General features: G+C 50.9%; 1 protein-coding gene across 1 annotated transcript; it reads right to left on the reverse strand.

Moving 5' to 3' along the window:
- Positions 1–235: 235 nt before the first annotated feature.
- Positions 236–12031, reverse strand: SYP (synaptophysin). Its single transcript, XM_058713066.1, has 7 exons — positions 11969–12031; positions 10727–10792; positions 9483–9607; positions 6452–6647; positions 5556–5747; positions 4070–4397; positions 236–1757 (listed from the first exon to the last, which is right to left on the reverse strand). The coding sequence occupies exons 1-6, from the start codon at positions 12002–12004 to the stop codon at positions 4074–4076; spliced, it is 939 nt and encodes a 312-aa protein (XP_058569049.1). The 5' UTR covers positions 12005–12031; the 3' UTR covers positions 236–1757; positions 4070–4073.
- Between the last annotated feature and the right edge of the window lie 614 nt (positions 12032–12645).

Consider the following 12645-nt stretch of genomic DNA (forward strand, 5'->3'; position numbering starts at 1 on the left):
AGGACTACTCAGAGTGTGACTTAAAGTGATCAACAGGAGAGGCTTCACAGAGGATGTGGCTTGGCATAACACTGCTAGAGGGACCTAAAATGATGGGGTGACTTGAATGGCAGGTCCAGCAGGTCAGGGGCGGAGCTTCCTCTTTCTACCTCTCCCCCATCTGTCCTTCTTCTCATCCCCCCCCCACTGCCCCCCCCATCAAAAAGACACACTGAGAAATCAGAGCCGGGTGGACTAGGTGGTTGAGGAGTTTATTTAGGGGAGGAGAATTAATCCTATTTGTTCTTCCTTAGGGAGGTCTTCAAACAATACTGAAGGGCAAGGAAAAGGGTGGGTGTCTGGAGGAGAGGGGGAGGGACCACAGCCAGACAAAGTGGCAACACACAATCACAGGCACTACTGACGTCACAGACACAGCAGTGGGTGCAGGATAGGGACTCCAGACCGGGTCTCCAACCACCCCAGGATGGGTGGGGGTATGGAAGGAGGGAGGAGGCAAGGAAAGGGGAAGAAGGGTGGGCTGGCCCCACAGACCTGTTGGCTCTGTCCTCTGATTACCTAGCTGTCCCATCATGGGGGTGGGCAAGGGTGTGGAGGATGTTTCTCTCTGGGTCCCACCCCTTACCCTCCAAGCTATACCTCTTAGCTCCTCCCAGGCCAGTTCAGTCCCCAGCTTTGGCCAGGGATATTCCTGCCCCCGCCCCCCACTGCCAAACTTGCCCACTCTAAAACATATTTTTTTCACTGCTCCATTAGGGTGGGCTGCCCCTTCTGAAACCACTATGAACACCCACTCTAAGCCCTGCCCTGCCTAGAACCCAGACCATGACCTCACCTCAAGCTTAGCCCATTCCTGAATCCCACTTCTTCCCTTGCACAAGATCTATCCTCTTTAGAATCAAACTCATTCTCCTGAATGTTCCTAGTTACACCCCTTCCATAGACGAGTCCCAACACAAGACCTGCCCACTTTGGAGCCTTCCCCATTACCTGATTCAGGCCCCACCCCTCTAGAACCATGCCCTCAATGATCTTCCAAGGCAGTCTCCAGGTTCCAAGTCACACCCCTTACACAAAATCCTGTCCTACTCCAAATCCTGCCCACTCTTGGGGCCCAACCCCTGCCTCACTCAAGGCTCCACCCATGCCCTCAGCCTCCTTTCAAGACTCACTCCAGAATGCCCTAGGGCATCCCTCTTCTGACTCCAGATCCAGTATGGCTGACTAGTCCTCTCCACCCCAGAGCTCCTCTCCAAGTCCACCTTGCATCTCAAGTCCACCAGTCTACCTTTATCCCATCTCAAGGTTGAATTTCCCCTAATGGCCCCTGTCCAGGCATTGCTGGAGGAATCCAGACCAAGTTGGGAGAAGGGAAGGGAGAGAGGGGAGAGAATCTGAAGTCACACCCACCCTCCCCACATAGCTGAGATCTGTTTTTTCCCTGTCCCCCTTTCAGAGTCCCCCAACCTCAGGGAACAGGGCCAGAGAACAGAGAGGGGCCAAGGGATGCAAGGGAAGCAGTGGGGGTAGGAGAGGGGCCCACTCAAGGTCAGGCCCCTAATGCATGAGGGGTGTGGAGTGGGGGCAGGGCTCAGACAGATAAATAGATATTTATATATAATATATATATATATAAACAGCAAAGAGAGTTAGAGTCTCCTGGCTTGAGGGGCGGAGACCTGGGGTGTAGGGGTGGGAAGGGGGGCAGGGCTTCTGAGCTCTTGCCCACCCATGGGGTCCTCCCGGGCTGCACTGACCTGTGGAGACAAAAGACACAGAAAGGAGAGGGGGTCCAGACTTAGGTTGTACCCTTAGGGAGGGGGGCTGGGCTTCTATGCCTCCACCTTGGCTTTACTCTCTGTCTGCCATGCCTTTTCTTCCTTCTTCCTTCACTCATAGTCCCCTAGCTGCTCCTATTGGGAAGATATACCTTGCGCCCACTAGGTTAAGTATCAAAGATATTAAGGTCACCCCTCCCCCAACCCCCAAAAGTCCATTTACAGGTAATGTTCTAGCCATTGGTGATCAACTGTATTGGGCAAAACAAAAATCCTTATCTTTGTGGTGCTTGCATCGTGGCAGAGGAGACAGACTTCAAACAATAACGAAAATGTATAAGTGAGTTGTAGGATGACATAAGGAGATAATAAGGGAAATGGAAAAACAAAAAGTAGACCAGGGTGAGGGGGATTGGGAGTACCAACAGGGGAAGAAATGTTGCTGTAGTAAGTAGGGTAGTCAGAGAAGACTTCATTTAAGAAGTGATATTGGAATAAAGAATTAAGGAGGTGAAGGAATTTGCCATGCAGATAACTGGAATGAAGAGCGTTTCAGGCAGGAGGAACACCCAGTGCAAAGGCCCTGGAGTGGAACCATGTCTAGTGTGTTTGAGGAATAGCAAGGAGGTCCGTGGGGCTTGAGTGGTATGAGCATGGGAGGAGGTGATGTCAGAGAGGTAGGTAATGGGGTCATATAGGGCCTTGTGGACTAGGTTGGGAGGACATTAGTTTTGACTCTGGATGAGGTGTAAGTCATGGGAAGATTTTGAGCAGAGAAGCATAAAATGAGAGTAAAATATCTCATGTCATTTCTATTATTTCCTCAATAAATGTTTCTTAACATTAGTAGGGCTCTGATATATGTACAGCATAAATAAGTCATGGTGACATCCCCTAGTTTAGTGGAGGAGATAGTCAATAAACATATTAACTAATAATCATGGACTGTGATAAAGAAAAGCACGGGATACTAAAACAGAGATAAGAAAGGGGACTTGGGACGCCTGGGTGGCTCAGTTGGTTAAGTGTCCGGCTTCGGCTCAAGTCATGATCTCCCGGTTTGTGAGTTTGAGCCCCTCATTGGGCTCTGTGCTGACAGCTCAGAGCCTGGAGCCTGCTTTGGATTCTGTGTCTCATTCTCTCTCTGCCCCTCCCCTACTTGTGCTCTGTCTCTCTCTGTCTCTCAAAAATAAATAAATGTAAAAAAACTTAGAAAGGGGACTAGTAAGCCGCTGGCCAGGTAAGGTTATCAGGGTATGTGGGTGCAAAACTCCAGGGGGAGAGCAAGTACCAAGGTCCTGAAGTTGGATTGTGCCTGGAACAGAGTTGGGGGTGGGGAGTGGTAGGAAGCAGGAGGTCAGAGAAGTGATGGGTAAGGCTTTGTGTAGACCCTGGTGAGGGCATTGGCTTTTAATGAGATGGGAGCCCAGGCAGAGCTCTGAGCACAGGAGGGCAGTGTCCTGATTTAGGATTTAACAGGATTCCTCCCAATGCTGTGAGTAGAACAGAATGGGAATGCAGGTGGAAAGCTATGAAGATGTCCAGGCTCGGAGAGGACAGTGAGAAGTGGAAGATTATGGATATATTTTGAAGGTAGAATCAACAGGGTTTTTTGATGAATTAGATGTGAGGTACCTAATAAACTCTTCCCTATCCTTTCCATACTGGCCAAGTGCAAGACGCTACCTCCACCCACGTGTTGCCATCCCCCTGCCTCTTCTCCCCATTTCCTTCCCTCCTACGTGAGGAAATCACACTTCCCTTTTTAGGCCCAGCAAAAAGGCCCGCAAGCTTTCGCATTGCCTCCGCCGTCCCCTTTTACTTCTGTGAAATTCCACAGCACCTCCCTCACCACTAGGGTTGGGGAGAAGTGGCAGATCTATCACTTCCTCTGGGATTGGTGGGCTTGTCTGACCTTCATGACCCAAGCCTGTTTACCATCACCATCTACCTGCCTTATCCTAACATATTGGCTTATCAATCAGTTCTAAGGCCCACCTCCTCTTCCCACCGTAGCTCCTACACTATGCAAATCTCCCTGCCATTCCCTTCAGAGAGGCACTTCTACTTCTCTCCCATTGGTTCTTCATTCTGCCCATCTTCAAGCAGCACTCTCTTGCTCTTCATTTATTGGCTAGTTTTTCGTCCTTAGCATGTAGCTCCGCCTCTCTGTTGGCTCCTCCAACTCCCCTGAATCTACGAATCACTTATTCTTGGCTCTTATTGGTTTACTGACCCGCCCGTCTCCTTTCCTATACCTTCCTTGGCCGCACCGCCCGCCAGTCACTCACCAGACTACATCTGATTGGAGAAGGAGGTGGGCGCACCCTGAGGGCCATAGCCTTGCTGCCCGTAGTCTCCCTGTGGGTAGCCGCCGCCACCGCCGCCGGCGGGCTGCCCGTAGTCGGGCTGGTAGCCACCCTGGGGTCCGTAGGAGTCCTGGGGCCCGTACCCGCCGGGGCCCTGCCCGTAGCCCGCCTCGCCATAGGCGTCCCCGGGCGCTGGCTGCTTCTCGGGGGCGCCAGGGGGTGCGCGCATGAATGGGGCGGCCCAGCCTGTCTCCTTGAACACGAACCACAGGTTGCCGACCCAGAGCACCAGATTCAGGAAGCCGAATACCTGCGGGGAGACAAAGCCCTGCTGTCGTACCGCGCATCCCTTGACTTGGCCCTGGGGAACATCGAGACTGCGCGTGTTGGGCCTCCCGAAGGGTGGTGGTTTCTAAAACTCGGACCCTGTAGAGTCCTGGGGCATGAACGTAAATGTGGAGAAAAGTCACCTGGGGTGCGGGGGCATGAGACGTGTTAGAATTCAGATTCTCGGGGATGTTGATGTCACTGTTACATATATATATATTTATACATGTATAAAATATGGTAAACAATATAAATTTGTAATATAGTAAAATGCTAAGTATAAATTTTTATTAAATATGTAGGTATACCACTATAGATGCATATACACACATAGGTATGTATATGCAAATATATGTACATACACATACAACATATATAAATATGTACTTTTATATTAAAACACATATATAGAACTTAAATATATGTAATATAATTCAATTTTGGGGCAGGAAGTAATATCTCCTCCTTATAGTTGAAACTGGGGCCCAGCTCTAGAGGCTAAGATGCTCAAGGTCTCACACCCAGCAAGCAACAGAAAAAAGTTGGAATCTTAGCATCTGTAACACTTTTACACAACTTACCACGTGCCAGGCCCTTTTCTAAACACTTTGTTATTAGTTCACTAAATACTCAACTTTGGAGCAGGACCTCGTACTAGTTTTCAATTACATGCTCAGACTGAGGCTGAGGTGCTGAGTAACTAGTTTTGAGCTCACAGGTGGCAGAGCTGGGATTGAAACTCAGACAGTTTGACTCCGGCCAGTAGGGGGCGTCCAAGTGGGAAACATTTCAAGTTACTCTCATTCTGCATACTGTATAAGGACACTGAGGTCCCAAGGCCTTGAGTCGTCAGAGATTCTACATGACTAGGCTGGGCTTGGGATCCAGATCTCCCTAACCTAATCGGTCAGAAGGTCTTATATTCCCCTCTTGGGGATTATTTGGGGTATTGCAGTGGTTAAAATTTCTATCTCATCCTTTAAGGCACTGTTGTTGGCATGCTTCCTCCAGGGAGCCCTCTTGGGTCTCCTCTGAATTCTCCTCTCATACTTTCTCTCCACCACTCCCCATGCCAGACAGTGGGTTTCCCAGCCTCCTTCCCCAGCTGGCCCACCATCCCAGTAACCTTCCCAGGGCTTACCACTGAAGTGTTGAGGCCAGAGGTCACAGGGTCCCTCAGCTCCTTGCATGTATTCCCTGTCTGATGGCAGACAGACATCCCCTTGATAATGTTCTCTGGGTCAGTGGCCATCTTCACATCTGACAGCCCCTTGGCCCATGCTGATGAGCTAACCAGCCACATGAAGGCGAACACTGCCGTGGCCAGAAAGTCCTAGGACAGAGGAGAGGCAGACAACGCTGTGAGTGGGCCGCTTCATGTCATGCTGTGGGGCCTCCTCAGATCACAGGCTTTCTTGGGGAGGGGGAGGTCCTGCAGAAAAGCCCTGTCTCTCCTCTACCTTTTGAGCTCTGAAGCCACCAATACTCACTTGAAGGTGAGCGTTCCTAGCTTGGGCTTGTGTGTGTGTGTGACACAGAGGATGTGGGAGTGTAATTGTGATGTGTGGGTGTGGGCATAGGGGGATTTTGTGGGATGGTTTCCGAATCTGTGGAAAGTAGTGTGTCTTCATGCTTTTGTCTGAATGTGGGAATCTGTGTCACTTTGTGTCTGGGATGAGGGTGTATGAGTACAGCTGTGTAGGAATCAGTGTGTCTGGTGGCACAGTGACAGGCATGACTGTCACAGTGAACCTCTGTGCACCTTTCTTTGATCTAGACTGTGTGGTTGTGTGTGAGGTGGCGGGTTTCCAGGTGTAGGCCTGTCTGGGATTCTGTGTGGGCTATGAGTGTGTCCCTGTCATTCTATGATTTGGTTTCTTTTATGCACACAGCCTCAGCAGCAGTAACATCTGTGGCTGTTATGGTGACTGCTTGCATGTGGGACTGTCTGGGTTCGGTGTGGCCTGTGAACATGGTGGTGTCCCTGAGCCTTCATGTCCCCCTGGCCCCTGCATTTGAGTGGTGGTGGGGGCTCACCATCATGGGTCCTTTGTTATTCTCTCGGTACTTGTTCTGCAGGAAGATGTAGGTGGCCAGAGCCCCCATGGAGTAGAGGAAGGCAAACACGGCCACTGTGACAAAGAATTCGGCTGATGAGGAGTAGTCTCCCACCAGGAAGACTTTGTCAGTGTCCCCTCGGCAGGTGGGTGCATCAAAGTACACTTGGTGCAGCCTGTGGAGAGAGATGGCAGGTGTGGCCCAGACCCTAAGAACACTCTCATTCCCCCTACCCAGCCATGGGTTCCCCAGATTCTGACAAGGTCCCAGGAAGAAAGAGGAGGAAGTAACCAGTCACAGAGCACTTACTGTATTCCAGTCACAGTTTACTGATTACTCACAGCATCCTGGTGAAATGGGTCTTACTCATCCCCTCCTCCAACCCAGGCACTTTGACCTCTTAATTACTTGTAAAACATACCAGGCACCCTTCCACCCCAGGATCTTTGCACTAGAATGTCCTTCTCCTAGATATCTTCATGTATTACTCCCTTCATGTCCTTCAGGTTTTGCTCAACTGTCACCTCAGTGAGGCCTACCCTGCTCTCACTATTAAAATGAAATGGAGCCATTCCCTCCCAGCACTCCTTAGCCCCCTTCCTAGCTCCATTTTTCTCCATAGTAGGTGCTCAGTAAATGTGTATCAAATGAAATGTACAGAGGCTCAGAGAAGCGCATTAACTTGCCTAAAGTCACACAGCTGGAGAGAGAATGGTGCAGTTGGGATCTGAACCCTGTGTTTTTCCCTACATCATGTTGACTCTTCTCCCTACCTCACTTCAGGTCCCCAAGAGAAGAGGAACATGCATAGCAGAGGAAAGCTCAGAGACTATAAAGCAGGAGACAGACAGAAAGACAGGAGGGTGGAAGAGATCCTGGAACAAACAGAGTATATGTATGTGAGGTGGGGAGAGGCAGATTGGGAAGGTATCCTGGGACCTTTCCTGTGGTGTAATGGAGGAGGGGTCATAGGGAGAAAACGTGTTTAGGGAGAAGGTCTGAGGTATGGTTCCAGATCCTTGGTCTCAGACTGGGGGGCAGGATCCTGAGACTGAGCAAATGGTGCTAGGCTCCTTGTGTAGCAAAGGTTCTGAGGGAAGGGGCTTGCACTTATTGATCACCTACAAGGCACTTTAGATAATTGACTCATTTAATGACCCTCCCCACCCTCAATTCTCTAAAGCAGGCATTATTATACCCATTTTATAGATGAACAGAGGCTTAGCAAGGTTATGTTAAGTTGCCCAAGGTTGTATAATTGCTAAGTGACAGAGCTAAGAGTTGAATCTGGGTTGAGTTTCTGGGTTCCTAGTAGGCTGGGTTGGTAGAGGGGGGTGTCCTGAGGGGTTCTTGGGGGATTATAAGGGAAGTGGGGGTCGGTTAGGGGGACCAGGGCAAAGACTTTTTTTCCAGGAGACTTATGGGTAAAAGGCATATCTTCAGGACTGGAGGTCCTAGGTGTGGGAGCAATCGGGGGGGGTCCACCGGTTTTTGTGGCCTTCTGGATTCCCAAAGGGCCTGCCCCCAGCAGTATCCCATGCTGCCAACTCCTCTTTCCCCAAACTCTCTTGCCTGGCTTCTGTGAACCAGTGGATTCCTGTTGCTCCCCTTTGCCCCTCAGGCTGCACCTCCCTGGTGCCTCTTTTTCTTTCAACCATTCCTCACAGCCTGTGCTGGGTTTTCCTCTCTCCACTCTTCCCTCTCACCCTGCGTGATCCCCTGAGTCTACATTTATCCTTAGTGCTCAAAAAATGCCCAATTTCCAACTCAATCCCTGACCTCTTTCCTGAGTTCCTTAAATGTATTTATTTTCTTTATTTTAACAAACACTCATGGAGCAGGACGCCTGGGTGACTCAGTCAGTTGAGCGTCTGACTCTTGGTTTCTGTTCAGGTCATGATCCCAGAGTTGTAGGATCCAGCTCCGTATTGCGCACTGTGCTTAGCATGGAGCCTGCTTAAGATTCTCTCTCCCTCCCCCTCTCTCTCTCTCTCTCTCTGTGCATATCCCCTGCTCACGCACACACTCTCTCTCTCTCTCAAATAAAAATATAAAAATAAAAAACACTCATGGAGCACTTATTGTATTCCCAGCACTGTGCTAAGCACTTTCCAAGTATTAACTTACTTAATATTCATCATAACTTTGTAAGGTGGGTATTATTATCTGCTTTTGCAGACAAGGAAATTGAGACCCAAAGCAGTTATGTAATTTGTCTAAGTAGTAGAGGAGCCTCAAAAGTCTCTATTAAAGTTGTCTGTGGGTCTCTGTCTTCCCACCCACCCAGGAGGTAAGCAGCATTGTGAGGGCAGTGACCTTGCCTGCTTATGCTTGCCCTCATGTACCTAGCACCTGGTGCACACAACTCAGTAAATATCAGAATTGCTTAATTGGATTTAGTCATTTCCTATAGCTAATTAGCACCCACTCATCATTCTCTGTTATAAAACCCAGCACAAGGATTCCCCTCTTTGAATTTCTCCCAATCTGCAATCATCCCTTTCTAGCAATTTATTTGTTATAATTTGGCTCCATAAGGGTAGGGAGCTAGGTCTGTTTTTTCCCGTTAGGTCCCCAGCACTTTGAGCAGAAACTGGCATACAATAGGTTCTCAAAAATGTGTATTGAAAAAACGAATGGGAATTAAATAAGATTGGCTGACATTAATTGAGCACCTACTGCATTAAGGCCATATATATATATATATATATATATATATATATATATATATATATGGGATCTTGTTTATTACCAGTCTCCTGGCCCTCCCTATTCACTAGAACATAGCCAGAGGGCAACAGTCTAGGCCTGTCTGGCTCACCACACATCTAGATGTCCAGAGCAGTGCCAGGCACAAGGTAGGTGCTCAGTGCATAACAATGACCTTAGCCAGTGTGGTACCCTGAGGTGGGGGCTGAACAGGAGCCACTGGGGAGGTGGCGTTGGCCAGTCCCACCCCACCTCCACCCTCTCTCTCGGGATTCTGGGGTGGGGTAGGGTGGGGGCGCACCTGAAGGGGTATTCGAAGTCAACCTCGATGCTGAGATCACTCTCGGACTTGTTGGCACACTCTACACTCAGCCGGAGCTTCCCGGTGTAACTGCCGCATGTGGCAAAGGCGAAGATGGCAAAGACCTTGGGCAGCAGGGATGGAGATGGCCATGGTTATCCTGTGTACACGTGGGATAGGGATGCCCTCCTCTGGACAGATCAGGGCCCAGCACAAGCAGCACCAGATGGACCAGTCCCCACCCCCACCCCCACCCCCTAATCAGGGCTCATCGGCTCCAAGGACAAGCTGATTACAGGGGTGTGGCCATCTCTTCCGTCTTTTTCTCAATGTCTCTCTCAGTCTCTACCTCTCCGTGCCCTGACCCCCCCTTCTGTTTCAGTCTATTTCTGTGTCTCTCTGTGTATTTCTGCCTGTCTCTGTTGTTCTCTATGTCTCTAGTTCTCTTGGTATCTGTCTGTTTCTCTTTCTCAGATGTCTCTGTATCTCTGTTTCTCTCTCTGCCTCTGACTCTCTAGCATCAATGTGTGTCTTTTTATGTCTCTTTTTTCTCTATCTCTGTGTAAATGTATGTCTCTCTCTATGTGTCTTTCTGTCCTTGGTCTGTTTGTCTCTATCTTCCTGTTCCGTCTCTGACTTGGTCTCTGTATCATGCTCTCTCTGTCTCCCTTGTGGTATCTCTCTCTTTTCAGTTCTTCCTTTTCTCTTTCCTCTGAGTATCTCTTTTTCTCTGTTTCTATCTCTCCCCCATTCCATTTTTCTGCCACTTTCCCTGTGTCTATTTCTCTTTGTATCTCTGTCTCCCTTTTCTTTTTCTCTTTCTGTTTGTCTCCACTTTCTCTCATCTCTGTATCTTTTTTTTTCTTTGTATTTCCACCTCTGTCTCCATCATTTCCTGCCTCTCATTCTTTCACTGTCCCTGGATTTCTCTGGCTTGCATCTTTTCCACAGCAACCAGCTTCAGGCTCCACCTCCCCTGCCCCTCTCTCACCTCAGGGGAGGAGGTAGGACGTCACATTCTTCCACTTTACAATGGGGGTACCCTTGGTCTTACATGACGTCACATCACAGCCCATTGATTCTCTAGCCCCAACCCCTTGGGACTTCACCCTGGAGCCCAATTCTTTCGTCCTCTTCCACCCCCTACCTACTCATCCATTCTGTGCTCACCACCCCTACTCCACCCTTGCTCTTCCAGACCCCACCACCTCCTTCTTTCTCCTCATGGCCCAGTCCACACTCACCCATTGCAGAACCTTCACGAAGCCAAGGGGCTCCTTGACCACCCGGAACTGACCCCCGGCCACCAGCTGAGGAGAGAAACGGTGGGGAGGGGGTGGGGTTGTTGGGCATGGAGAGGGAGGTGAGGGGCAAGGCCACCAGGCAATGACCCTTGGGGATAGGGCATGTGACCTCCAGGAGGGAGTGATGTTCGGAGAGGGAGTGAGAAGGAGAAAGTGACACTTAAGGGAAGGTTTGAGCACAGGGTCTCTGAGAGAAGACCCCTGGGGTTCAGGACTGGTGGGGGGGGGTTAGGGGAGATAGTGAGGTAGGTTGCAGAGGGTTGTCAGGGTGAGGAAGATGGGGAAGGGGTCAGGACTAACTGGGGAAGGGGAAAAGGTCTGAAACGGTAAAGGTGAGTCAATGACGAAGAGGATCAGGTGGAGAGAGTGAGGAAGGAGTTGGGGTTCATTATGGTGGGGGATGGGGTCTTGGATGGTGAAGGTGAGTCATAACAGGGAGGGAATCAGGTTGGCTAGGGTGGGGGAGGGGTCTGCAGTGGTAAAGGTGAGTCAGATGGTGGTTGGGGGGTCTGAAGTGATGAGGATGGGGAGGGGTTGGTACTGGTTAGAGAGGGGGTGAGGTTCTGAGGTGGTGAAGAAGAGTGAGATGGCAGAGAGGGTCCGGGCTGATTAAGGTGGGGGAGGGCTGGGACATGGCTTCACTGGATATGTGCTAGGGGAGGGGAGAGTAGGAGCTTTGGAGAGGCAAAATTGGATCGTCCCCCTTGGTCTGTTCTGGGGGAAAGGGTGGTCATTCACTGGGATACCTTCTCTGGGAGGGGTAGGTGTCAGCTCCCCCCCCCCCCAACCCCCGCCCCAACGCCTTCTGTCGCTCTATTTCCTAGCTCATCTACAGCAACCCCCATCTTCTTCCACTCCTCCTCCCCTCGCCCCCCTCCGCCCCTACCCTAGTCCCAAGACCCCTCTTCCTCTCCTCTCCTCACGGTTGCCAGTAAGGAACCCAGCTTCTGGCGGACCCCGCTGCGGCAGAGAGGACGGCCCTCGCTGCGGCAAAGGGCTCACTCCTTCTTTTCTCCACCTCCCCTTTCCTCCCTCGCCTGCCGCAGACCCCAGCCCCAGCTCCGGGACCGGGTGTCTGCTGCCAGGACCCTGGCCACCACCTCTCAGAGTCGCCTGATCCGCTGCATCCGGACGGGGAAGCCGGACAGCGGCGGGCTCTGTCCTCGGTGCTGGAACGCGTACCTGATTCACCACGTCCATGTCTGCCAGCAGCAGCATCAGCAATGCGGGGGGCGGGAGGCGCCTGCTAACAAGGGCGGGCGCGGGGCGCGGCGGGGGCGGCGCGCGATCGTCGGAACAGCCTAGGCGGCTGCGGCTCCGCCCCTCGCGCCCCCGCCCCACTCGTCGCGCGCGCCTGCATACAGCCGGCCGAACCTCAATCTCGCCAGGCGCCATTCCAGTCCTAAGGCTGGGGCCGCGAGAGCGCTCCGGGAAGATCGGTGTCTCTGAAAACACAGCCCAAGGTCTGGGGCGAGGAGGACCGGTCGGTCCTACGGTATGACGTTTTTGCCAGGCCTTTTACTGAGTTTGTTGAATGTGTTCACTCATTTAATCATTACAGCAGCCCTATGTGGTAGGAACTATTAGCCCCATTTTTACGGATGAGGAAAATGAGTCCCCAGAGAGGTGAAACTATTTGCACAAGGTCGCCCAGCTAGTAATTGGCAGTGCCCAAAGTCCCTGCGATTTAAACATAGTGCAAGGTCTTAAAAACCCCTCCCTCCCCCTCCAACGATCTCCCCTATTAATCTCTTTCCTTTTAGTCATATTTTTGTCTGCTCCTACTCTACCCTTTGTATCCTGTTTATTCCTCAGCCCTCTTAATTGGACTATCCCTCTTTCATGCTACTAAAACTAGG

This window comes from Neofelis nebulosa, chromosome X (assembly GCF_028018385.1).
Source record: "Neofelis nebulosa isolate mNeoNeb1 chromosome X, mNeoNeb1.pri, whole genome shotgun sequence".
NCBI lineage: Eukaryota > Metazoa > Chordata > Mammalia > Carnivora > Felidae > Neofelis > Neofelis nebulosa.

Bases quoted from the DNA above. Each gene is read 5' to 3' on its own strand.
- SYP (XM_058713066.1), bottom strand. From the start codon at position 12,004: ATGCTGCTGCTGGCAGACATGGACGTGGTGAATCAG. The intron at 10,793-11,968 runs GTACGCGTTCCA...TTCTCTCCTCAG, and splicing joins ACATGGACGTGGTGAATCAG to CTGGTGGCCGGGGGTCAGTT. The intron at 6,648-9,482 runs GTGCGCCCCCAC...CTCTCTCCACAG, and splicing joins GACTTCGAATACCCCTTCAG to GCTGCACCAAGTGTACTTTG.